Source organism: Callospermophilus lateralis, chromosome 7, assembly GCF_048772815.1.
Source record: "Callospermophilus lateralis isolate mCalLat2 chromosome 7, mCalLat2.hap1, whole genome shotgun sequence".
Classification (NCBI taxonomy): Eukaryota; Metazoa; Chordata; class Mammalia; order Rodentia; family Sciuridae; genus Callospermophilus; species Callospermophilus lateralis.
This window is the reverse complement of record NC_135311.1, coordinates 106,961,870-106,989,724: the sequence shown is the minus strand read 5'-3', so window position 1 is coordinate 106,989,724 and position 27,855 is coordinate 106,961,870. Positions and strand designations below refer to the sequence as shown.

At 46.4% G+C, this 27,855-nt stretch overlaps 2 protein-coding genes across 3 annotated transcripts in view; both read right to left on the bottom strand.

Moving 5' to 3' along the window:
• The window catches only part of Agbl4 (AGBL carboxypeptidase 4), a 1,194,123-nt gene that overhangs the window by 164,771 nt on the left and 1,001,497 nt on the right, over nt 1-27,855 (bottom strand). The window lies entirely within an intron of this gene.
• Nucleotides 21,415-27,855, bottom strand: part of Bend5 (BEN domain containing 5) — a 46,290-nt gene continuing 39,849 nt past the window's right edge. For both annotated transcript variants that reach the window (XM_076862787.2, XM_076862788.1), the window contains one exon: nt 21,415-21,572. In XM_076862787.2, coding sequence (XP_076718902.1) covers nt 21,415-21,572 — 158 coding nt within the window. The remainder of the gene's footprint in view (nt 21,573-27,855) is intronic.

The window sequence follows — 27,855 nt, the reverse complement described above, 5'->3', positions numbered from 1 at the left end:
TTCCCAAGGGTGGCCATTATCTGTGCTCTCCTCTTCTCCCGCACATACGCCGGGTTGCATTTCCCAGCCTCTCTGGCATCATGGACCTGCGGGACTGAGTTCAGGCCAGTCAAGGAGCGAAGGTGATGTGCGCTCAGGCTTGATCCACAGAACAGTCTGGAGTTCTCACACTCCCCCTGACCTTGCTTTCCAGGACATCTTACCAAGTTGTGCTTTTTTTCTTCTTGAAGCATGGAGCCCAGAAGAGGGAGCCTTTCCTAGGTTAGACTGAACTTTTGCAGTGGAAAGCACAGTGCCTGTTTCCTCCCCAACGCCACCCTGTTGTGGCTCCTCTGATGCTGCCATAAAGCCCGCTCTAGCGGCTGGGTCTAGCTGATACTCACTGCGCGTGCTCTCAGTTCAGCTCTGGCCTTTCTGCTGCAGGAGGCTATCTACAGAGGCTTTCTGCCAAGTGGACAGTTCTGTCCGTGAGTCAGTTGTTGTGTCTGGAAGTGACGAGTAGCTAAGCCACTCTCTGGTTGTATGAACTTTCTAAGCCTCGATTTCCTTGTTTGGAGGTTGGAGAAAATAACACCTGCCTCACTATCAGTATGATGATTAAATGCGACCAAGATAGTACAGTGGCATTATTAACTGTAACATGCTGTTTATGTCAGATGAGCTATTCCTGAGGGAAGGAGAAAGCAGACTACTGTGGCCTGCTGGATGCCTGAATGTTTTTGTCCCTCAAAATGCATCAATGGAAACCTAATCACCAAGGTGATGGTATTAAATGGAAGGACCTGAGGGAGGGGTTAAGGGCATGAGGAGTCTACCCTCATGATTGGGATTTGCACCCCTATGAAAAACACCTGAAGCATCTTGTTCACCCCCTCTGCCGTCTGAGGACACAGAAGGCGCCAGCTGTGAGGAACAGGCCTTCCCCAGACACTGAATGGCTGGCACCTTGCTCTTGGACTGCCCAGCCTCCAGAACTGTGAGCAACAAATTTCTGTTGTTTGTAAATCACCCAGTCTAAGGTATTTTGTTACAGCATCCGGAACAGATTGCCACAGACTCAAATGAACCGGAACGTGAGGCCTGGAGCCTTTGTTGCTATTTGGAGTTGGGGTGGGAAAGAGGGAGAAACAGAGAAAAGAGGACCATTGCTAGGGCGTGGCTAGGCACAGGCAATCCAATAAGAACAGGGAGCACCATGAATGGCTCACGAAGCCTTTGGTCTTGCTCTCAGGTCTCTCTTAGCAACTCCCTGAGGTATTGCCATTTTCACTAAAGGTGAGGTTGGAGGGGCAGAGGGACTTGCGTGAGGCCACACAGGCAAACGGGAATCGTTCTAGCTACACTTGCTGCTCTGGAGATTCTCTTTCTCCTCATGGCTAGAGATATCATCTATATATCATCTATATGTATGACTCTGGAGTACATAGCACCAGTCCCAGTCTATCCAACTGTGTGCTCAACGTCCCTCCAGATGTCTAACAAACATCAGTCCTGTCTGAGAAGGTGCCTAGTCTCCTCCTGATCCTGAACCCCATCACAGTCAATGGCAACTCCTATTTTCCAGTTCTCAGACTAAAACCCTGGAGTGACCCTTAATGCCTGCCGCTCTCATACCTTCTCCTCTAACCCAGTGGCAGATCCCCGTTTCTTCCAAGTGCCCTCCACGGCAGCTACTTGTCACCATTACCTCCACACTTTAGTGCAGGCCCCTCACCCTCTCCTGTGTGTTTTCAGGAGCCTTTTAGCAGGGAGACTTCCTGCTTCTACACTTGTGCCCCTATTGTCCTGTCCACGAAGGAACTAGAGTGACTTCCACAAGACATACATTCCATCATGTCATTTTTCTGCTCAAAATCCTTCAGTGGCTTCCCTTGGTCCCTGAACGTGTTTTGGGCAGGCCTTGCTCATGGGCTAAGCTCTGGTCCTACTGCATGCCTATTTCATCTCTTCCTACTCTCCCCATCATTGCTTCTCCTCTGCACCCCTTTAGGCACCCCTGGCCACCCTGCTTCTCCTAGGACACCTAAGATCCACCTGCACTAGAGCCTCTTCATTTGCTGACCATATGTCCAGAATGCAGTACTGATTTCCCAGGTGCCCATATGGATGACTTTCTCATTCTATTCAGGTCTTTGCTCAAATGCCACCTTCTCAGAGAGGGGTTCCCTGACCGCCTTCCTGAAATGGCAACCTTTGCCCTCTATCCTTTCTTCCTCCAAAAGGAGGAAGCTGAACCATTGTAAGCCAGTGACCGTCCGAGTATCTCTTGGTCCATTTGGCTTGTTGTGTGTTTCCCTCTGCTGGAGGACAAGCTCTGTGAGGACAGGGACTTTGACCCTTCTACTTTCTTGTAAATATCCAGCACTCAGAACAGGACAGGGACATTGTAAAACTCCACACATTTGTGTGACGTAAATGAATGCATCCACAAATAAATGAATGAATGAGTTAATAGATGAAGTAACTGTGTCCATGTTTCCTCACCTCGGAGTCCAGAGTTGTTATTTGGATGCAGTTTCTCTTGGTAGCCATAAGGAAAACAGCAGGGGAACTGGGTGCAAGGCAGTCACACTCCAGAGGGCCAGCCTTGGCCACTTGGAACAAGCCCTGAAACTGTAAGCCATCTGGTGCTGTTCTAAGGTAGTTCTTGAGTGAAGTGCCCCAGCTAGAGGAGCAGCCGCCTTCTCCCAGCTCTCTTTCCTTCCCTGAGCTTAACGCCTGGCCTGGCAAGAAGACCTAAGCAGCACTGGGAAGATGTGGGAAACCGCTGTGGAGAGGCCCGACAGAGCTGGGCCACCTTGCCCAAAGATGAAGAGACAGAGTTGCTGCTAGGACTGTGGCATGTGCTTGGGTCAACCCAGTGGGCATCATCTTCCAGAAAGCATTTCTGTGGCTGCTGGTGGCCATTCCAGTACTCTGGTGAAATCTCCTCTTTAATTCCAAAACCAAAGTTGACAAAGATTCATCTTTGAGAGACTTCTGGCATTCCGTGTGCTTGCCACAGTTAAGCCCATCATTGTAAAGACCAGGCTCCATGGATGGGTAATGGGTGTTTCCCTGCAGCTGCCCACAGGAACTGCCAGCCCAGGGGCTGAGAGGCAGGGTCTGCAATGGAGCCCAACAGGGCAATACCCAGCTGGTGTACCAGGCTGCCCACTGGGCCCTTAAATGCCTGCCAGAGTGATTTCTGTTGTTCCACTTTGACTTTCTTGGGGCCACTTTCTTGGTCCCTGTAAATTTTGTACTCTGTGACTCAGAGAGGGATCTCTGAAAGGAGAAAGTGGGACAGGAGAGCAGTGGCAGGCAGTTTCTAATTTGCTCATTTAACCCTTTTTCATGGGCTGCAGAATTGCCTTTTTTCTAATGTAGAATCTGAAGCTCAGAATGAAGTGGAGGGACTTTCCAAGGACATAATCTGTGTCCTTCCACAGCTGAAGGCAGAGTAAAGGTTGTCTTTCATGGGAAACTGCCTGGATGCCCCGAGCTACCATAGCTGCCCTCAGTCACCCTCTCGTCCCAAGCTGCTCTCTGTGAGTGGGTAGATCACACCCATAGGCAGGGCCTACTGAGTGTTGAGGAGGGCTAGGGAGAAAGGTTGCACGAGGTGGTGCAAGGACCCTTCAGAGGGACAGATCACTGGGGGTGAGAGGAGCAGACGGGCCGTGAGAGACCACATGATTCTGAGCCAAGGCAACAACAGGGGATGACATCTCAGGCAGAAGACATAGTTGTGCAAAGGCCCGTTGATGGAGAGAGCAGTGGCAGGAATCCCCAGAAGAGGGTGGCCTGCCCTGCAAAGGGCATGCTTCATCCTACTGCAGCAGACCCTCTGAAATTGTGCATGGGACAGATTGGAAGGATGGAGCCAGAAGCCTCCAAGACTCCAAAATACTCTATTGTCTGAGAGGTAACCTGATACCATCTGGGACACAGAAAATAAGAATCCCTTGTGTTGGTGACATTTTCCCACTGGCCACCTCCCTCTGCCTCCTTGTCTGGGGAATAATCTGGGGATGGCTGCTCCAGGCTTTCTAGCAAACTCAGGCCTGGGGGAGGCCACAAAGCCAGGCAGAACCAGAGCAAGAAGGCTGTCTCTCAGGCTGTGTATCAGCTTTGAGGTGAGGAGAACTCTGGGAAACAGGTAGGAAGGGTAGCCACATATAGCCTGAGGACACAGGCACAGGTATGCCCAGGCTCCAATCTCATTAACTTGCTGAGCTACCCCAGGGAAGCCCCTTCCCCTCTCTGCCCTTGAGGTCTCTATCACTAAAATGACGGGTGTATTGCCTATTTTCTACTGCTATAACCAAATACCGGAGACTGAGTAACTTAATAGAGAGAAGAAATTTACTCCTCACAGTTCTGGAGGTTGGTAAGTCCAAGAGCATGGCACCAGCATCTGCTAGGCATTTGGTGAGGGCTGCCTGCTGTGGAGTGACACAGCAAGACAGAGCACATGTGCTGGCTCAGGACTGTCTTCCTTCTTTCAGAGCCACTTAAGCCATCATGGGGGCCCAACCTCATGGCACTATTTAATCCCCAACACTTTCCAAACCCTTGAAAATCACCAAAATATGAATTTGAAAATTAAGTTTTGAATACAGGAACTTTAGAGGGACACATTCAAACCATATTAAGGAGGTCTTACTTGGATACTGACTCCTCAGCAGTGACAAGTGCTATGCTATTAATGACTCCTTGGACCTCAGTCACATGCTGCAGCCCTACGCCGCCATTCGGACTGCCCAATTTCCCTTCCCCTTTACTTCCTCAGAGTTCCCTGAAATGCCTATTCTATGCTAGCTTTTGTGGCTACAAAGACAGATAAAAATAATACCTGTTTTTGATAGCATTAGTATATGCTGCTTAGTGGGAAAAGCAAGCTATAGAAGAGGATGTCATGTTTGTGTGTACAGATTTTGTGGATGTATGTATACAATAGGTATGCTACCCACCTACATGCTGAATAGAAAACCAGAAAGACACACATGAATCTAACAGTTGTTTGAGAGGAGGGCACTTTTTTTTTTTTTTAACTTTGAACTTTTTCCCTCCAAATATTTCTGTACTGCACCTTACTATTTTTTAATTGAAAAGCAATCACAAGAGCTCACCATTAGTGAGTTCTTACTATCTGCCAGGCATTCTTCAAAGACCTTGACACAATTAACAGAGTTAATCCTTGCATCAACCCTTATTATAAACCCATTTTGCAGATGAAGAACCAGAGGCATTGAGAGTAAATAGCTCTCATAGATTGCACGGATTCCAGGACAGTAGCCGGGATTCAAGTCTCTGACGATGCCAATCTGACAGAAGAACCCAGACTTTCCCACCTGACCATACCGCCTGTGGTAAGTAAAGATGGACAGTAAAGAAGAGTGTCAAGCCTGCCTTGGAGGCAGGACAAACAGAGACTCCTTCATGAACATGGGGTGTGCACTTTGGTGCTATTGGAGGACCAGGGGGTCTGTGCAGGGCTCAGAGCCGCAGAGATCTCCTGGGGAAGATTTCTTGCTGTAGTTGACAAAGGCCCTGAGGATGTGCTCCCTGGGTGAAGGGACTTCTCTGAAGGCAGAGAGCGTAGCATTGACAAAGGCCTGAAGACGGCAACTGTCTGGGTCTGTTCTGGAAATGCAAGAGCTGACAATAAAGACGTGGGCTGATGTGTTTGTGGGCATGAGTGGAAGGTGGGCATGAGTGACTCACTGATGGGTGAATACATGCTGGATACAAAGGCCAGATAGACACCAGCTAAGGTAAGAGGCGGGAGTTTGTCTGAGGCTCAGGGAGCCGTGGGCTTCTACAGGGAAGAAACTGGTCGGGTTGGGTCCCTCCTGGGGACTCCACTCATTTCCCTCCATCTCTGGCTCCCCTCTTCCCCTTCCCTCTTTCATTGTGGGAAGGGGAGCTCAGGAGCCCTTCCACTCTCATACCTTCTGTAGGGTGCTCTCTGGAGGCCCAGCACTACGTAAATCCCAGAGTGAGTGAGCTGGGTTCTTCCTGTTCTCTTACACTAGATTTTAAAACAAGATTAAACAACAACAACATTAGGATGCAGGCAGCTCTTAAGGAGGTGTCCAAAGTTCAGTACCCCACTGGCCTATGAAATCCCCACATATCTTTTAAGATCCAGCACAATCCGAGTGTGGTAGCACACACCTGTAATCCCGGTGGCTCCAAAGGCTGAGACAGGAGGATCATGAGTTCAAAGCCAGCTTCAGCAAAAGTCAGGCACTCAGCAACTTAGTAAGACCCTGTCTCTAAATAAAACGCAAAATAGGGTTGGGGATGTGACTCAGTGATTGAGTGCCCTGAGTTCAGTCCCTGGTAATCCGCCCCCCCCCAAAAAAAATCAGCTTCTCTGGGAAACACTTCCCTAACAACACCCTCTCAGATGATCCTCCCATGTCTCCACTCCTGGCTCTGAACACCGGTTTCTGTCTGTCTGCCCCTCGTGCTCACCAGCGCCTGGAGCTCCTCCGGGATCTGACAGCAGTTGCTCCCCCCCCAAGTGCCAGGACCCATGGCTGGCCTCCAGAGTCTGTTGACCAGAGGTTGACAAGCTCAGTGGGGAGAGGGCCTCAGCAGCGAGGGGAGCCCCGAAGCTCTGAGACACCGGACAGAGCTGCATGCGGAGGTGAGACTGGCTCAGGCCCTGAGCCATGTCCCAGCAAACTGGCCAAGTGCTTCAAGGGCCTCTTGGGGAGAGTCTGTCCATTTCCATGTGTGTGAGTTTGAGAATCCCAATGTCCTTTGCTTTACCAGGGAAGCCATGAACCTTTGGTAATTAAGGCAACTTGTCTACTCACAGTCATGAAGAAAAGCACCAGGATGACTGCACCAGGAAGGGTCTCATTTGACACCCTGTCCCTCCCCACCAATTAAGAGGCCAGGCAGCACAGGGGTGGCTTATCCCAGTAGATGCTGCCCACCTCACAGCCACTTACAACCTTCCCACCTCCAGCCTGCCTGGCTCAGTCTTCTGTAGTGAAGCCGGGAGGAACTTTCTAAAACCCCAAATGGGCTGCGAGTTCCTTGCTGGATATCTTTCCATACTCCCCAGGCACTGAGCGGTGGCCCTGACCTCATCTCCAGCCTCACTTTCCTCCTCCTCTCCCGGTTACCTCACTCCAGCTGCCATCTCTGCTACTCCTCCTCTTGGACGCTCTCCTGGCTCCTTGCTTTGCTCTGAGTCCTAAAAGCCCCCACCAAACTTAAGGCTCCACTTGTCACCCAGCAAGGTGTCCCTTCCCTTCCATGAGATTCTTATGGAAGCTCCAGCTTGCATGACTGGACTCCCTCCCTCCCTAACAAACTGTGCTCTGTATGTACCGAGGGCCACGCACTGTGCTGGTCACACACACGTCCACCGTTCCCTCCAATCTCAAAACTGCCCTTCAGGATCTGGCCCATTCTAACCTGCTAGTGCCACTGATGGCTGCAGTTGGTTTCCCTGGAAAGGACCTTGAGTTTGTCACTTTCCCTCTCTCGAACTCAATCTCCTCCTTAGCAAAACTAAGTCTTCAAAGATTGTTGTGAATTAATGATGCGGAGCACTAAAGTAGGCCAAGACTGTCCCCAGTGTTCTATGTACATCGACTCCTCCATCTCTGCAGCGCGGCCAGAGAGGCTGAGGGACTTTGCTGAACATCAAGCCCTGTACACGCGAAGCTGTGGGACAGTCACGTCTGGCCTGGCGGAGGCGTTCGAGACAGGAATATGCCAGGCACGTTCTAGGGACAGCGCGCAGACGAGCCTGGCTGGAGCTCAGGGCTGGTGTTTAATAAAAGATTAATGAAATTGTCAAATTGACCTTGTCAGTGTCTGCTCAATCCAATTACGTGGCTGTGGCCCCCATGAATGGGGTTAAACAGGAGTGCACAGGAGACGCCAAGCCTGCGGCCCGAGGAGGAAGGTGGCCGCCCACCCAGGAAGCCCTCGAAGGAAGTCAGTCCTGCCCTGTGCCCTAGGCCCCATCCCAGGTCTGCTTGCAGCTCTCAGGGTGCAGTGTACCATGACTCTGGAGAAACTGCCCCTGAGCATCCTCCCTCTGCCACAGAGGGGCACTGGGTACCCCTCCCCCGGTGCCCATGTGCCAGGGCTTTGTGCCGAGTCCAGGACTCAGGATGAGCCAGGCACAGTCCTTGTCCTTGAGGAGTCTTTCATCTGGTGGGAGAGACAGACTTAGAGACAGACAGAACTCATGGATGTGAGCAGTGCCCTGCTGATGGCAACCCAGAAAAGGTGCACCTGGACCAGCCTGGGGCTCAGCCTTCCCTGGAAAGGATGGTTCCTGCAGTGAGAAGCGAGCCAGGATCTGGCCCAGAATAGAGAGGTTGGGAGAGTAGGAGGGGGAGAGTCCTCCCCAGAGACATCCACATTCCAGCAGGGGGACTGTGGAGGAATGATCTGGATGGCAACAGGCCTGCGGGGAGTGTATTCACGGTGGGGAAGGTTGGAGGCAATGGGGGGGCATCCATACCCTCATTCATTCACTCCTTCACTAGACCTGGACTGCATTGTGGGATGCCTCTGTCACCTGTGCTTGCCCTGTGCTCCTGAGCTCCTGGGAGGCAGGGGGGCTCCATCTGCTCTACCCCAGTGCTAGCTCTGACCCAGAGTAGCTCTGAGTGAATATTTGCTGAGTGAATAAACATTTGAGATCATTTTATTGAAATACTTCAGAGTAAATTTGGAGACAGGCATTCCTCTACTCAAGAGTAATTTAATAACCACAAATGCCTTTAACACAGTGGGGCGAAGGAAAAAAAAAAGGTGTGTGTTTCCTTTATTGCTGCTGTTAAAATAAATGGCATTTTTAATAAAGTGTCCCCATACAGCATGTAGAATGTGGCCACATGATGAAATAAATAAATATCTGGTGAAATTATGCATTGCAAAGCAGACTTTTTCCTGGTCTTTTGGTTATTAAATTTAATCACTTTTGAGCCGTGCCTCTACTCTTTTTCCTAGAGGCAGGTACGCTTTTGATTAAAATGTGGGCCCCAGAGCGCTTTCACAGGGGAAGGCTGAGCTTCGTCCCCAGAGGAACCGCAGTGGAGCCACAGGATGATGGGGCCAAGACAACAGCCACAATTTGCTTCTCACTTGATGGACGTGTTTATCCCCAGACAGAGCGCACAGCAGTCATGGGGCGTATGGAAATCTTGCAATTAAGGCAAAGTCTAATTAGAGATTACATATTCAAAATACAAAGGAAGCTCCGAGTGGCAGCCTCTCTGGTCGGCTCTGAAACGTGATTATCCCTCTCCAGGCCCTGCCTTGGCTGCTGGACGACTGGATTGCAGGGAGGGAAATGCACCCCATTGCTACTAGTGGTTTCTTGGGGGCAGTTTTGCTTTCTCAGTCCGTGGAGATGCCTCAGCCCTCAAGTCTTGACCTGACTTTGACTCCCGAGTCTGCTCATTATTACCACACCAGCCTCAGTGCCTTCATCGTCATCAGGAGGGATGCCAACTGTGTACAGGGCCATAGAAGGATCAAGTAGGGCTTTATGGTGACTCAGTTCAAGGATCGCCTTGAACAAATTAGGTCAGTTACATTCCATTCGCCCCTCGCCCCAGCTAGCCAGGTGAGAACATCCAGCTCAGGAGTGAGGCTCACCTGGGAACCAGAGGTGAGAGCTAGGAGGGCAGGGCTCTGATCACTACGTCATTCAGGATTGGCTGCCGTTCTCACTAAAAAGGAACAAAAGAGAAAGGGAAAAAACAAACAAACAAACAAACAAAATCAAAACAGGCTACCTTGTAAACATAACTTAAAACCCAAGGAGCCCCCACCACTGGAAATCTAGTAGAGGCTCCGTGCTTCACACTCTCGACTGGCCAGTGCTGGAAATCTCAGTGGGATCTACCTGGCCTGCACCCCGCAAAGCCCACACCTGCCCTCCGAGGCCCTGAGAAGGCGTCCACAGGCTGGGCTACATAGTGTTAAATCTTTTCCTCTCCAAGAGATTGGAGCCAATGAGGCTTTCTGCTTAAATGGCCTAGAACCATCTCCCGAAGCTCCTTAACTCAGAAAAGCATGCGAGTCAGCAAAATGAAAATAATTTAAAGATCCATTGGAAAAAAAAGAACCCCAGCCTCCCTCCTTCTACCAGCTATGATGGCCTCTCAGTAGTGGCTCTCATTTTTCATATCCTGGCCAGGGGCTTCCCACCAGTTTCGAGAAGGAATGTATTAGAAGCTGGAATCTGCTCCCTGTGGGAGGGAGCAGGAGGGGGCCAGGGGAGCTGAGGGACTGTTAAGAATCCACTTGAGTGAACCCTGCTCCCTTGAGAACAAAGCTGCCAGAGCCATGTCTCCTTTCAGAGGTCAGGGGAGCAGGGACAGTGGCATGTGTGTTGTAACGGAGGAAACTGAGGTTCACAGAAAAGAAATGACTATCCCAAAGTCCTGCACAGGTGGCATGCACCCTGCTGACCAAGTGCTTGGTGCTCCCTGTCAGCGAGGGCAGCACCTGTCAGCGAGTGCCTACTACATGCTTGCCATGTGCTTAGCAATCCCAAACAGTGACACTTCCTTGCTCCTGAAGCTGAGAAATCAATTTCCTGCAGGGGATAAATCTCAGGACCTGGAATGTTGACTTAGTCAAGGTCGTGCAACTGAAAAGCAGAGAGGAAAGGGTCAAACCCATTGTCCCTCACTGCACAGCCCACGCAGTGACGTCAAGGAAGTGGCTCAGAAAACACCTTTTATGGAAGAGAAAACTGAGTCCCAAACCAAATCAGTTATTTGCCCAAGGTCACAGAGCTGGTAAGTGGTGCAGCCCAGTCACCCCCAGGCAAGAGAGGTCAGAGTCCTGCCAGGGAACCAGTGCCTTCCCTTCTCTCTTGACCTGGTGGTGAAATTTCAAGCTTCAACCTGGGGGAACAAGACCAGGAGGGTCTCGTGGGCCTTCAGGCAGGGCTTTCTTGATCCCTCAAGGTCAGATACCCTAGGCAGAAAGGACTGCTGTGGTCTCTGGTTTCCCACAGTCACCGTTCATCAGGGTCAGGCTTCTAGGGAGAGCTCCACTTAATCCAGGCCAGGCCCTGCGCTGGCAACTGGGACTCAAAGCTGAACACGGTGTCGCCACCTCATAGGGTTTACAGTCCAGTACGAATGACGTACAGACAATGAAAATACTGCTTGATGTGAGTCTAACCGAGATCATAAGAGGAGGGTAGAAACATGGGGAGGGTTTCTCAGCCCAGGCTGGGAGGGGGTACTTAAGAGCTCATGGAAGAAGCAGGAGTCAGAGCAGAGGGTGTATATACAATTCAGAGCAGTACATACAATATCCAAGCTTCTCCTGAAGCTTCAGATGAAAGAAATAGCTTATGTCAATGTCCAGGTTTGAGACAGCATTAAACATGATTGTTAGGCTTGGATTCTAGTCCTGGCTCCTCCGGGTCATGACTGCGTCATCTTGGGCAAGCTACTTAAAATGGTTTCCTCATCTATGAAATGTATCTGGTTCAAAGGGTTGTGTGAGAATTAAGTGACAGAGTAAAGAGTACCTAGCACATAGTACGTGCTCAACAAATTTTAGGAATTAAAACTCTTATCCACATCTGTATCTCCTGCATATGGAATATAGCAGGGGCTCAGCAAACATGGACAGAGATGAATTAACATAGTCCTGCCCCTCAGTTTGCTGATGGCTTGGGTGGAGAGACAACTAAATAGACATTTCAGAGAAAGGCTTCAGTGTTAACAGTCAGGGAAGGCTGGGGTTGGGGGAGAGGGATGGGGGAGATTTGGAAAGCTATGGAAGAGGGAGTTCATTTTAGGAAGAGGAAGAGATTGGCTTTTGGGGAAATATTTGAACTGAGTCTTCACATCTAGTGAGGATAGGATTTTCCCACAGTTTCTGACCCAGAAGAGGGACAAGAAATAGGTGAGGACCTAGACTGGGCAGGCCCAAACCATTTCAACTGAGTTTTCCTAAAGGGAGTGGGTGGGTGTGATGGTGGGCTGAGGGTGTGAATAGACCCCCACAGCCTCTGTGCTCATAGCTCTTCAGACCAGAAAGTCTCCAGAAAGGCTCCAACATGGGAGTCATAGTGCTCTCTTTTATTATTTATTTATTCAGTAATTTTTTTAGTGAGTATATACAATATCCATGGGCTGGGAATACAGTAGGGAATGAGACAGAAATCAAGAGGCTAAAGTGGGTGGTGAATGTAATTATCGTACAATTTGTGAATTATTTAAGATAATTCAGATAGGAAGAGCACTCAGAGAAAACCAACAACTAAATATAGGTCCAAAAAATTCTGGTACTTTTTGTTTGAGGGGGTGGAGGGGTTGATACAGAGGAAGAAGGTAGAGAGGTCTGGAACCCTCCTTCTTCTCTGTCATATGCTGGACACCTAAAAGTGGAACTGGAAGTGGCTGAAATAGGGACACTTTACCTTATTGATTCCAGGGATTTTTAATTTACTTGAAACTGTCTCTCTTCCATGATTGCATCTAACCTCTTGCCATTCCTGGGAGACAGGCAGAGCCAGGATAGTCAAATCATTTTACCCATAGGAAAGTGCGTCCCCAAGTGGTGGTCACTAGCATTTAGTGGCAGAGCAGGCTTTGAGGCTCAAGCATCCTGGCCTACTTTTTGCCCTTCTACCCACAGCTGCTTCTGGTCATGGTCCATAAATTTGAAATCACCGAGATGTAATTATGTTGCATTCGTCATGATTACAAAATGGAGAAATACCACTCTTCAAAACAGTGGTTCCCAAAGTGTGGTCCCTGGACCAGCAGCAGCAGTATTACCTGGAAACTTGTCAGAAATGTAAACTTAAGGAACTTTACACTAGACCTACTGACATGGAGATTCTGGGATTGGACTTGCAATTCGTGTTTTGATAAACTCTGTAGATGATTCTGATGCAGAACCACTGGCATCAAGAAGAGAGCTCTGGATTTTGCCTCAGGGGACTTGAATCTAAGCTTCACCTGATTACTCTGTGACACAGGAATCTCACATTACCCCCTCTTTTGCCTCAGCCTTCTTGTTTCCAAAAGAAAGACACATAATAATATTTCTATAAGGAATCCCATGAGATAATCTATGTGAAAGTCTTTTTGTATTTTTAGCCAGCATGATAATAATAAAGCCACTCATTCATTCATTCAGCATGCATCTACTGAGCAACTGGTCAGTAGACCCAGGCAGCCCATGCAGGGAGCATCTCTTTTGCTGTCTTGTCAAAAGCCTCTGGGTTAAGATACAAGTCAGCAGTTAGTTCAGTTGGAAGAGACAAAGTGAGCACCAACACTCTACAGTGTAATGAGCCTTCATTAGGTAAGACTGGTTCTTTAAAATTGTACATAAAAAATGTTGGGGTTACACCTATAGGGATGAGGCCAGGCACATCCTGCTTGGTACCTGAGCTACTTCACCCCTATAGGACCTGGCCAGATGCCTGCCTGATCACACACACTTTTCGCAAGTGTGAAAATTTCACTGAATCCTCAAAGTCTCAGACAAGCTATTATTGGCATCATAGACAGAGGAAGAAACTCAGGAAGAGAGAGCGAGGTCACTTGCCCAAGACCACAGAGCTAGGGTTGACTCCCCAGAGAGCATCGTGTCTGATGAGAGGAGGGACCCGAGAAAGGAAGGAAGTCTAGCACGGAGTTGGAATGGGGCATGCATAGCTGAGCACCTCCGCAGAGCTGGTCTTGTGCCAGGAGCTTTTGACTTTGCCTCTTTATTTTGTCCTCCATACAATACTGCAGGGTGAGAATTATGTACTATACTTTTTTGATCAGGAAATGGCTCAGGGAAAAAGTCCTAAATAGAGATGTAGCCATAATTCAAATCTAGGACGGCCTGACTCAGCCCCTAGTCTATCCATAGCCATGACTCAGTAGACTTTTCCCCAAAGGACCCCTAGAGGCCTCCGCAGGGACTGGGGAGGTAGATTCAGGAGCAGCCACACGCCCCCTTGCAAGTGTTGCATGTTTTTGAAGACTCCTGTTTCATTTTCTTCATGAAAATGCTTCTTCTATGCTCTAATCTATGCTTGCTTGTTGTTACATAAAATGTTTTCAAGTATCAGTTAAAATTAGCTCTTCCTTCCTTCTCCCCTCCTCTTTCTCCCTTTCCCCCATCTTGGAGTAAACCTGAGGTACTAGGTAGATGGAAGGAGTTAATGTCCCACACTTGTGCACACTGCCAGTTCCTGTGGCAGGGTTGGGAGCAAGGTCTCCTGCCCCCTGGGACTCCCTCATCTCCTGGTCTTTATTCACATCTCAGCTTCTCTATGCAACTGGTCCCCCCCACCAACCCACTCCACCTGCCTCACCCTGCTCCACATTTCCCCCTTTCATGGCATTTATCACCTCTGAGTTCTTATTTATTATGTTTTAATTATTGTTCTCCCCTCCCCCCTGTCCCAACTAGATTTTCAGCTCCATGAGGGAGGATCTTTGTTTTTCTTCAATATGTCTCATGTGTTTAGGCCAGTGACTGACACCTGATAGGCATTCAGTGGCTTGAATGACTGGATGAAGGCTATAATGACTCCTAGGGGAATTCTGGTTGAGGATGGCATGAGGCTGGGACCCTCACTCTCCCCAATCCACTAATCAAACAGAAACCATGAACTTCCTAAATCCTCAGGTACTAGGTCAGATGGGGCCACATGAGTGCATTCTAGTCTGGGGGAAAGAGCTGAGGGTTTGGCTCTAGACTGGAGGTGTGGCATCCTGGTCTGGTGAGACCAGCTGTGTCTGGCAGAGTGGTGGGCACAGGGTAGACATTCAGCATGTCTGAGATGGATGGATAGAAGATGGAACAGGAAGACAAATGATATCACAGTTATTTGTATCCTTCAGGCATCAACTCAAATGTCACCTCTCAGGCAACTACCTTGACCATGACCAGGTAGAGGTATCCTCTCTAATAGAAAAAATCAGTGGAAAGAATGCCAATTAGTGAACAGGAGTCTGTAGCGGAGGTCCACATGACTCTTGACCTCACTAAAACCTTATTATGGCTAACTTGGTAAAGATATTATAGACTATAAAACTTGGAGGAGAGTGGTATGATAGAATAAGATTTCAATAGCCTCCCTCAAATTCCCAAATATATGCATAGACAAATCACATAGGAAGAAGTGAGGAAAGTACATCTCATTAGCTCATTAGCCAAAATTTTAAAATTCCAAATATTGGTGAAGAGGTGGGGAAATGGCACATGCCTTGGACAATGCCTGAGACATGGCTTACCTTTTGTAAAGTAATATAACAACACACAGAAAGGACTAGGAAATGTTCTTGCCCTTTAACCCTATTAGCTTGCTCCTGGGGATTTACTCTAAAAAACAATTCAACATAAGTAGAACAGTCATGAACGATCATGCAGGCAGCATTTCTCTAATAGCAAGAACATAGAGACAACAAATCTTAATCCTAATGTTATCTATAATTAAAAAGAAACAATAAAAAAATTAAAAATAAAACAAGAAGTTAATCTTGGCCCAGTTCCAGGAAGGGTATTAAAATGATAGCTGTGCAAATCAGGCAGCAGAGGGGGAAATGTCTGCTCACAGTGTTGGATGAGCAGGGATGCGAGGCTGCATGGGGGCATGGCTGACACCAGCCACAGTGAACAAAGCCATCACCCTGAACAGACGGGGACTCTCTGGAGTGAACGTGCACTTGGGCCTGGCTCTGGGGATTATGACTGGTTTGCTTTTTAGACTTTGGCGTTATTTAAATATTCTTTTGTAATTTTAGTAAAAATGGAAAAGATCTCAGCCAGCTGGAATGTTGGGCTGCAACCAACGAGATGAAATGTAACAGGGATGAATGCAAGTCCTGTGTTTCATCTAAGAAATATATTTGAAAAATTCACGTAATTGGGGGAAGGGGTGGGATTAAAGAACATCAGGATGAAAAGGAGGAAAGAAAAGGGAACAAACAGATTCCCAGACTTACTGAAGCCTGGGGCTACAGGTCTGGCACAGTGGCTGCCGAGTTTGATCACCTTAAAGACTGTATAATGGATAAGGTGACTGATAGGTGACAGGCTGAAGACTTTAAGGGACTTGCCCAATTTCTTGTAAGATAAAGACTGAAGTCAGGATTTGAATTCAGTGAGTTTTTCTGGCTCCAAAATCCATGTTCTTTCTGTTACAATGCAGTAAACTAAAGGAACAAGTACTGTGTTGGCCAAAAAGAGGCAGGAGGGGAGGGTTGGTTGACATTTACCCCACTACATATTCTCAACCTTACCTTACTGAACCTTATTGTTTCCATATGAGACATTTCCATTGCTACAGATTCTAAGTCAAAGTCCAAGAGTAAGAGGTGAAATCCTGCTGAACAGACTCTCCTTGGAGTCGTGTCCAGTCCTGGGCCACATCTTTGGAGGCTCATCCATAAGAGCAGCCAGATTGTCCAGAGTTCTCATGCATGGGGAGCTAAGATGTGGATGCCTCGGTGCTTTACACACAGCATCTACACAACCTGACACAATCCTAGGAGGCAGACATTACTATTTATTTGCATTGCCCAAAGGAGAAAACGAAAATTAAGACAAGTAAAGAACTTGTTCAAGGTCACAGACTAGTAAGTAGCAAAATCAAAATTTGAACATAGAGTTTTCTAATTTCAAGGTCCCACTCTTTGCCATGTAGCCTTCCTCATGTGAGACATGGTAAAATAAAATTGAGCTATTTAGAGAAGATCAATGATAGCCCCATCCTCTCCACAAAGGGCCACGAGTAGAAGAAATCTGCCTGATTTCAGAGAGAAAATTTGAATTAATTTGGCCATTTTAGAGAAGTAGGCTATTATGTAAACAGAAGAACACTTTAGTGATAGCAATAACTAGATGAACTCTTGGGTAGAAGGATGACTATCACATCTGGGGGGGTTTGAGCATGGGCTGGAAGGACAGTGTTACTGTGAGGAAGGTATCTGGGTGGAGAACCTGAGGTTTCATGAGTTTATGGAGCTGCCTGGTCTGTCTCTTCAAAAGAAGTGATGAAAATATCTGTTGCTGTGTCTATTCACAGACATAAAAGCACAAATCTTATGCTAAGGTAAACAGACTGGTCCATGAGAAAGCTAAACACAGAATGAAATGGATTCTGCTGGAAATGCTTACTGGTTTTTAATAAGTTTTTCTTTTTTATAAAGAAGGAAACAAACACTGAAGAGATGTGCAGTCTTGATAAAAATAAAAAGAAATATAAGAAGGTACTATTTTTTTTTACCAATTAAATTGGAAAAATAGTTTAAGAAGTAGTTACACCCATCGAATGTATAAAGAATAATAAAAAAGTCATTCCTTTTGATTGAGGCAAAACCACCCTAAGAAAACAGGAAAAATCTGTACAATACAAACATCTCCATCTGAGTTTTAAACAATATAAAAATCCAAGGAGAGGCAAATGGACCAGTTGGGCAACAAGGGTGGGGACAGAGGTGGTGAGGGGAGCCAGAAGCCCAAGAGAACCTGGTAGACATGCACAGGGAAGCCCCCAGGTCTCAAGAACTGTGGAATAAGCACAAGATCTCTAGAGAGCCAAAGGTGGGTTTGAAAGCCAAGGTCACCGCCAGTAGGTAGGAGACAGGATGGGCGCACACTCAAGGGAGGAATGAGCAGGTGTAAAGAGAAGAGGAATCCCAGCTTTAACACTGATGGCCATTTATCCCCTCTCACTGGGGCACTGTAACTATATCTCCTAACAGCCTCTCGGTCAGATATTATTTCTCCACTTTGCAGATAAAGTCCTATGTCAAGAAAGACGAAGTAACTTGCCTCAAGTGAGTAGCAGGGACTACAGTTGGGAAGGGAACTCAAATGCATCTTTCCCCAGCTCAGCTCACTTGCACTGTGCTCCATGAGTGTGTGGAGGGGCCCTCTGGGGACTGGTAGATCTGTGCATTGGACCCACTTTAAATGCTTGGGCAGCTGACCAGATGGTTTACTCAGTTGCAGCTTTCTGCCTATCCAATTTGTGGATGTTCGTTAGAATTGACGATTCTGAAGGTCACAGAACAACATGGGGACATGTTAAATGAGCAGGGAAGAGTACAAATCTAATAATATGAAGGATCACATACATGTAAAACACATATTTATACCCTTGAAAAGAGACTAGAGGAGACAGATATATCACAACACTTTCAACCGTGCAATTTAGTGGGTTTTTCTTATTTTTCCAAAGATTTTTATAAAGTGGTTCTTATTTCTTTACAATTACAAAAAGGTCATCACTTAGAAATGCATACAAAAATCCACCAGGAACATAATGGTCACAAACACACGAAATAAAATCAAGCCTCATCTTTTTGTTCCAACTGGTGACAGAGAACTTGTTGTCAGGGCTTCTGAAGGTGGCATCTAGCCCTTGTCAATTCAGATTCTGCCAGTTCAGTATCGATCACCCTGTCCTGCACAACTCACTGGCCTGTTGCGGGAACCAAAAGAATCCAAGTGTGAGAGTGAGGGGAAAAAATCAGTGGAGTCACCATCCGTCCTACTAAAATTTGGTGAGCATGAAGAATGATTCCAAGCAAGATTTTAGGGGAGGTTCACAGTTATTAAAGAAGAAATTTATTTTCAATTCAAATATCCTCAGGTACTTTCAAAGGACCATAAGAGTTTTTGTTCATTTTGCTTTTTGTTTTTTGGTTATTGTTTACTTAGAAAATCCTCTTATTCCTTCACTAATGCAGATATAATGAGTTCTAAACTAGCATTTTTAAAAAGTGGTGCTTGTGTTAAAATATGTGTTCCCAGTCTTATCTCAGATCTATTGAATCTGGCTCTCCAGGCCCAAGCCCAGTAATCTGTATTTTAAGCACCTCATCAAATTCTTAAGATTGGGCTGGGCTAGTAAAAACTTCTACACAAAACTATTTTGAGTTTCATGTGTTTGAAGGTAATAAATGCTGTAAATGATACTATTATTGCCAATCCCTCCAAATGGCCTGAATAAATGAGACCTATTATCATTATTGATTACCCTTGACTACTTAGGTCACACTAAACACACTCTAAGATTACATGGCTAGTCTCTCAGCCAGACCCTAACTTTTCCCTCAGTTTTCAGAGATGAGGTAAAAGGATAGGTTTTCCACAGACCTGGATTTGGATCCAGCTCAATCACTGAGAGCTCCAGGACCTTAGGTGAGATATCATTTTACTTTCCCTGAGTTCATTTCTTCATCTGCATGGGTTTAAGAATGAAGCTCTTGTCCTCACATCACAATGATAGGCAGCAGGCACAGGACAGGGGTGCAAAACCATCTCAGACTAGCAAGTGGCTGAAATCTCCTGATTCCCATCAGAATTGCCTCATAAGCAGGTTTTCTTGTTGTACCCACTTCTGATTTCATGCTACCTTATATGCTAAGAATAACTGACACCTGTATGTCTTTGTAATTCACAGAGTTCTCTTTCCTGATACTATCTGCACTAGTCTTCACAAACTCAAGTTAAGGATTATTATCAAAAGTCAAGTGAACCACCTCAAAATGGTCAAGTAAGGGCTTGCACTCAGATCCCATAGTCCTTCACGGGTCTGGTGGTTCCTAACACATGCATTACACATTACACAAAACACTTTCACACTCATCGCATTTGTATTGTGGATTTTTCCATGACTTTTTCCCCCAACTAACCTAAACACACGTAGAAAGCAGGTTCTATATCATATTAGTCTTCAAGAGAAAGCAGAGAGCCTCTGGGTGTTTCTATTTTCATCATGCTTAGGGAGAAAAGGGCCTGAGTTCAACAATGATGCATAGTTTTTTCCAGTTGCTCATGCCTTCTATGCTATTCATGCCCAAGCTGTGCCATGCCATAGATTGAATATATATTCACAAGAATTTACGGAACACCTCCCTACTAAGTGTCAAGACGTTTACTTACCTCATGAAATGAATTACCCTATGTTATGCACTGGTTCACAACCTGTTGTTATTATCCTTCCTGTTATTGATACAGCCCATAGAGTAGGCATTGTTATCCTCATTATACTGATAAAGATGCTGAGAAATTAGTTGGCCCAATCTACATTGATAGTTTGAAGAAAGCTAGGAAAATATCATCAGAGGAAATTCTCTTCTCTACGTCCTATTAGTGAGCATATAGTAGTTCACATTGCAAAGATTTATTTAATTATTGAAATAAAGGGTTTTAAAGTGGCAGCTACTTCCCCTACTTCCCCCAGTGACCTGAGCTTTTGCTTACAGACCACCAATTAAGAGATGAGCCATTAGAAAAATTAGAGGCCAAAGTTTTCCAACCAATGACTAAAAACCAACAATCAGCCATGAGGAAGACAACTGTCAATATTTATTAAGCACTGTATATATGTTATCTCTAATCCTTGCAGTGACTCTGCAAGGTAGGGATGAGCTTCTTTTTATGGAATAGAAAACAGAAACACAAGAGAGGTTCAGTTAAGTCCAAAGCAAGCAGGGGGAGATGAGGTTTGGAAACTAGAAGCGTCTGTCCAAAGCTCTTGCCCTTTCCAAAATACCATGCTTATTTCTGAAGGCATTACAGAAAGGAAAGTGCAAATCAACAGGAAGAACGAGTGTGGTTTGCCAAAAGGTGTGCCAGACACCTTAGAGACTCAGTGACTGAATAAAGAATGAGGTAAAAATTATGTAACTTGAAAGATCATTTGAGATGGAAGATAGGATGAACAAACTGGTATCAGGTGACATTGCCCCTACTTCCTGAACCAACCCTGCACATCATCTAACACTGTCACCCCCTTATACCCCATCTTTGCCAAGATTGGTGTAAATTATCAGGGACGCCCATCAGCTTGAGAGTGATTGGTCTAAGGTCAGGCTTTTGAAATCAGAGAAAGTAATCTGTTTTGGAGACAGCCCTTCAGAGCCACCAACAGTAACCACATCCCTTATGAGTTTTCTCTCCTTCACACTGAAGGTTTCCCCTCTGAAAGAAAGGATATTCCAGGCCATATGACACATAAGTCACCTAACTATACACTCAATATTCTAAAAAAATGAGGATAATGATGGTCTACACCAAGAATTAATGAAGTTTTATTATAGAACAAAATAGAGGAACAGAGACAGAAGTCCTTGGGTGGTAAAAATATCAGTTCAAATCCCAGTCAAGGGATAGGCAGCTCAGAGACGCTCTCCTGCACTCTGGACACAGTGCTTTCCCATCCCCACGACCACACTGTCGGCGCCAGGGCTGCTGCCCAAGTCTCAGCAAATCCCTCTGCCTTCTTTGGAGTAGGAAGTTCAAGTGAAGAACAAACCGCTGACCCCAGAACCCTATGGGCTCCCTGCCTGCATACCAGCATGCGCTCTGGAGTCTGACTCAGACGGCATCATGTCCGCAAAGCACACGGTGCGCAAGAAAAACGCGAAGGCTTTATGAAAAATCCAAAGTTTATTGCAAATTGTATTTTGCTTCCCTTCGTTCTTCATTTTTACAAGATTTATTGATATCCATGATTTTTTCACAGATGTACTTGTTGACTTTGGAGAGTCTCTGTGCAATTTCAGTTTCATCCACAGTTTCTTGTGCTATTCTGTCATACAAACACTCTAGACAGAGAGAAGAAACAAGAAGGCCAAGGATTAATGGTGAATTGAAGAACAAATCTTTTTTTTTTTGGGGGGGGGGTGCCTCCTGACATACTTCCCAAATACCAACTTGTATATCTTGCAAATTTGTAGCATAAAATGTACTTAGAAAAGTGTGGGAATAGATGGTAAACCTATACTTTAAAAATAATGGTAAAACACCTATGTGCCACCACCTAGCTTAACAGAATATTACTGGTCCTTTTGAAACCTCTGGATGTCCCTCCCAACCTTCTCCTCTCCTTTCCCTCATAGAGGTAAACACACTCCTGAATTTCTGCTTTTCTTTTCTTTTGGTGTTAACATATTGGTATATATTCTTAAATAACATATTACTTTTTTTAAATAAATGTGTCCATCTCTATATGCCTTTCTGACTTTTTTTTTTTTTTTTAGTACGCAGTGTTACAGTTGTGAGAGTCACTCATGTTGGAAAATACATCTGTGGATCATTCATTGCCCCTGATGAATGGTGTTCTATTATATGACTGTATCACATATTGTTTATCATTTTATTGACTATGGATATTTGGCTTCCCAATTACCAATACCCTTGCATATGTCTTAGGGGCATGCACACTAATATCGGCCAGGGCATGGAATTGCTGAAAGCTGGGATATGTGCATACTCATTTTTGTTGGGTGATGCCTGATAAAACTGTTTTCCAAAGCATTTGGGCTGACTAGCATTCTGAATAGTGATATATGCAAGTACTAGTTCCCCCATATCTTCAACGCACTTGGCAGTGTCACATTACTAAGGTTTTGAAAACCTGGTAGGTGTGAAGTGGGGTCTCTTTGTGGTGACTACCAGGGAGGCTAAGGATGGCTGTTCTCTTGCTAAGTCTGTCATTTGCTATGATGACGCAAAGAGTCAGCTCTAGACAAGGCCTGACTCAAGACTGATTTGCAGCTGGTCTCTGAGCCTGGGGACCTGGTGCAAGTCATTGCCCTAGACTGCTCACCTCATAAACAAGGATGACAAACACAGAACACCTTTCTTAAGAATGCCAAGAGGTATTCAGGGTAAACATTTTATAAGCCTTTTTCAAACAGTAAGAAATTCTACACCTGCATGGGTTATTCTAATTATTTTATGTATATGTAATTATTAATTCTAAGAGAGCAAAGCAAGATTAAAAAACATGTGTTGAATGAATAAAGAAATGCTTTTTCAGGGAAACCTAAGAGGACATAAAAGGACTGAGGTGTGGGTGGAGTGTGTAATCATGGGCAAAATCCTTAACTTCTCTGAATTTGAGTTTCCTCACCTGTAAAATAGGAGTGACATTTCAATCTTAAGGAACTGAAATGGAGAATAAGCAAAATCTTGTCTTTACCAAGCCAGCTCAGAGCAGACAGGACACAGAGTGTTAACAAGAGGAAGGATCCTAGATACTAACTTGTGCTAATCCCTTCACACACGAGAAGGCTGAGGCCTGGAGAAAGGGAATTGTACAGGGCAGAAGCTTTGTTGCCTCCCCACACTCTGCCTTTTCTGGGCTTGGAGCTATCCTGCCTCCTGCTGCCATCCAGGCTGCAGGTGCATGTGCTATGAGCCATCTTTCTCTGGACGACTCTTTCCTCCCCACTGAGAAGGGTTTTGCACAGAGGTGCCTTTAAAAGCTTTGAATTGACTTCCACTGCTTCCTGACTACTCCTGATCTTCAGTTCATCTTGTCTTGGCTTTTCCATAAGGACTGAGAAGTGAGAAGGTAGGGGGCTGTCTCTCGCCCACCCCATTTCTGCTATATCCACCTGCAGTTTCCTTTCTATTCCAAGCTATTCACAAATCGGTGTCCTTGCTCATCTCTGCCCAGAAGACCCTTGCTCTGCTCTTTGCCTACCTAAGACTTATACTTTCTTCCAGATGCAGCCTTCTAGGAACCTATCACACTCAGTTAGGAAACCTCACTGTACCTATAACACGGTGCTCCCAAACCTGTTCTGGGTTTTCTGTGGAAAAAACCTAATCATGATCTAATCAAACCATGACCACATTTGGCACTGCCTCTCCAGCCCTGGGCCAGGAATAAACAAACACTCATGGTGAGCTTGCTGGGACCTGAATCAAATGAAAGAGAGAAATGTGCTGAGAGGCTCAAGTGCTCAGTCACGGCTCCAACCCTGGATGCTCTAACCTCGGGGGGCAAATTCTCTGGATCTCAGTCTCACCATCCATGAAACTGGGATGTCAAACTAGATAACCTCAGGAGGTTCTTCTCACTCTCTCAAGTTGCCTGTAGAGTCGTAAGGGGAGAAGTGAGAAGGAGAAGGCAGGAGAGTGAGTGCAGTGTGATGGCCCTCCGAGCCACTGGCAGGAGTCAGAGGAAGGATGAAAAGAGGAGGATGAAAATGAAGGAAAGTTCTCAGGGGGGCCCCTACAGAATTCCAATCGTTCTCATTTCCTGGGGGTAGCCGCCCTGCACAGCCCCTAAGGTTGATTAAAAGGCTTTTGTTAGATTCTAGTTATTAATCACCTGCAGTTGCCGGGAATGTCTCCCTCTGCGAGAGAGCATTTGAGATTATTGCTTAATTAACAAGGTTTATAACAGTGCTAATGTGTCCTATTAAAAAAGTTATAAAAATTAACCAGAACACAATGCTATGGCTCATTTAGAAAACTCAGACACTCTGCAAAAGGTCATTTGACCTTAATAAGGTTTAACTGTCATTCTGGAGCTTGCCATGAGAGTCCAGCCCCCCTGCTTTCATCTTTCTAAGACAGAGTCATTGTTCTTCCATCCTTCTGCCATCAGGTAAGGAATGATTTTTAACATCAAAGAGAAGAGGAAATCCCCACCAACTCTGTGAGTGTAAAGGCTTTGGCCATTTTTACATGGCAAATGTGACTAAATGTAGTAAAATTGTACAAAATAAATACAAACTATCTTAATCCAGTTTAGACAGCTTTCATGGAAAGAACCAGTCAAATACAATCTGGAATAGCTCAAATAATTAAGCTAAAAATTGTGATCATATGGTAGGATGGGACAAAAACTTTAAGCTAGTCTGGTTGTAGTAAAAAAAAAAAAAAAATCAGTAGTGTATTTCAGTAAGACAAGAAACCTCTGAGCCTGAAACCCCAACTCAGCTCAGCTCTGACTCTGATCAGGTATATGGCCCTGGGCAAGTAGGCAAGGCTCTAAGGGATTATAGACAAGCTCCAAGGAGGCAAAGAAGAAGGGGAGAGAATTGGATAGGTACTGTGTGCTCCTGGACACAGGAAGAAAGACAACAGCACCTTCAGAGGTCAGGGACAGCCTCCTGGGGGAAGGTTCACGTGAGCAGATCTGGAGGTCTGGATGGTGAGTTGTCGCAAGCTGGTGCAGGGGGCATAGTGTGACTGTGTTCCAGGAACAAGGAATAGCACTTCCCCAAGGTGAGAGGGAACAAGGCTTGTTCAAGGAATGCATTCTGGTAATAACTTAGAGTTTCAAGGTTGATATAGCTAAGAAATAAAGTTGGAGATACAGCCCAGGGCCAGACTGTGAAGGTGCTTCTATGATGTGTTAAGAAGCTTACCCTTTAATAATGAGCACAGGCCCTGGCTGTGACAAGGCAGTGATGAAGGGATCATATCTGGTTTCTGAAATATCACTCTGGTGACACAATGGGGAGAGGATTCTGGAAGCCGCTAAAGAAATGCAGGGGAGACAGCATGTGTCCCGGACTACAAGGGGGACGGTGGGTATAGGGAGAAGGTTTAAGAGGTTTTTAAGGGGAAGGGCAGATGGGGAGGGATGCACATTAAAGATGCAAGGGTGAGGCCTGGGTCCCTGGCTGGCAGTACCATCCACCAAGACAGGGAACACAGAAGGGCAGAAGGTTTCATGGAAGGGAAAAAAAGGTAGTGAAGGAGGACGGAACAGTGAGTGGTGCAGTTTGGCCAATGTCATGTCACAAGGAGACCACTGGGCACCTGAATATGTGGGTCAGGAAGGCACAAGTGAGAACTGAGATCAAATTTAGACTTGGGAGTCATCATTCACTGATCCAGCAAATGTTTGCTAAGTAGCTACTATATGCTAGCCCTGAACAGGATGCTCATAAGTCTTAGATTTTAATGGAGGTAGAGAATAAAGAGAAGTGTTAAGTAAACAAGTAAATAAGAAAGGCCATGCAGAGCCTTTATGCAGGATGGTGCAACAGAAAGCAATGGAGGGGCCTCTCTAGGTGAAGAGGAGACAGGGTGTGCAGGTCAGGAGGAAGGGCAGCATGAGCAGCAGGAACAGAAGAAGCTGGAAGAAGGCCTTTGTGGTTACTGCATGGTGGAAGGTGTGGTTTGAGAGGAGAGCAGCGGGGTCACCAGAGGCCAGATGAGCAGGTACGGGGCAGGAGGAGTGCAGCTTCCAAATGAGGGCTGTGGGACCCATGGAAAGTGAGGAGACAGAGGAGGAAAGCATGCAGGGAGAGGGCACAGGAAGAGAAGGCAGCCTGAGAGGCTGAGGAGCCTGAGGGGGAGGAACCCTGAGCATGCATGCAGGGCAGGCTTCTGAGAGGAGGACGGTGGTTTGTCACATACTGCTGGGGAGAAGGTGAGAATCGGCTCTGGATTCAGAGCCTAGGATTTGGTAATGAGGAAGTCATTTTCCAGTGACTGCTTAGCATGGATCAGGCAGACAGCTGGGAGTGGAAGGCGAATGCCAGGGGCTTTCTCTTGAATACAGAGAGTGAGTGTAGACGCGGCTTTCAAGAAGTCTAGATGCAGAGGAAGAGTTGCAGCAGTAGCTGGGTGAGGGAAGTGGTCTCCGCGTGGTTTGCTTTTGTGAGAAACATAAGCCAGCTGGGAAGGAGCCAGGAGAGTGAGAGCATAATTGGAGAAAGAGGTATTAGGAAGGCAGGTGGACTGGGCCATAGAGCCCAGCTGGGGAAAATCACTGGCCCCAAAGAAGACAAGGAAACTCTTTTTTTCTGGCACGTGAGGCAGAAGAATGGGGAGGATGTAGTTAGGTGTGTAGGTGTAGTTGTTTAAAGTTGTGGAAATTCCTTTTACCTTTTTCTGTGAAGGAAAAGACAAGGACATCTTTTAAGAGACAAGTGTGGAATCATGTTTAAAAAAAGCAGAGAAGATTAAAGAGGGTTTGGAAAATAGGGGTGTGAATCAGGGAGGGAAACTCAGAGAACTTGGCAGTGTGCTGTAACGGCCCCAAGCGACAGAGCTGAGGTGTGTTTTACTGCTCCAATCCTACACAGCCCTGACCTCTTTAGAAGTAAGTGTGTAGCTGAGGAAACAAATGTGGAGGGAAAGTGATTCACAAAAAATCACACCAAGGCCTGGTCAGGTATCAGTTTGCAATCTTAGTGTTTCTTTTGTTGAACCCTCATTTACTGAGTGCCAGTTACTATGATGGGCAGTGAAGACATGGGGAATCATATACGGTCCCAGGTCCCTAAGACAGACACACAGCGGATGATTTTATACCACAACATGACAGCAGTAGGGACAGTCACTTATCCAAAGGCACCTGGGACCTGCTGAGTCACATTCCAACAAGTATAGCAGAACTAGAGATCAGTCACCTATCAAGAGAGGCTGGGCTGCCTCCTCAGGAAGGTCGTTTTCTTCGGGCGACCTCTTAAATCAGGTTTCACCATTTCAGACAGCAGCCAGACTAAAGGTTAACCCTGATTATCTAAAAATGAGTGGCTGCCTAAATCAATTAATCATGAGCCAGCTGGGCAGGGGAGGCAGCTGTGTGACAGCAGAAAGGCCACAGACAAAAAGCAGGATGTGAGCAGGATGGGGGGTTGGAAACTGGACTCTGAAGCCTTGCAGCTGTGATCTTGACTGGTGATGTTCTTCCATCTCCACCTTCAGAATATACCTACATCTGGCCGTTCTTCTCTACTTCCACAACTATTCCCCTGGGTCTGTGGAGTACAGCCTCTCCTCCAGAGCGCCATGTCAGTCTTCTTACTGATCTCCCTGTGACTCTCAATTTGAAGACCTCCAGTGTCTCCACTGTAGTGGAGTAAACCTAAGCTGCTTAGTGTGGCCTTTATAGCCCTACGAAACTGGCTCTGGGCCATCTAGGACCTCCCTCTAGATTGCCCAGCTACTTCACCCCTTGAGCTTGCTCACTCCTGTGCCTCTCATCTTTGCACCTGCTATTTATTCTCCACTCCCTAGACCTTCATAGGGCCACCTCTTCCACAGCCAACTCTCGACTTCAATATTGCCTCTTCTCCTTCCTCCACCACCCCAGATGATGCAGCCCTATCACATCAGCGAAGCTCCAAG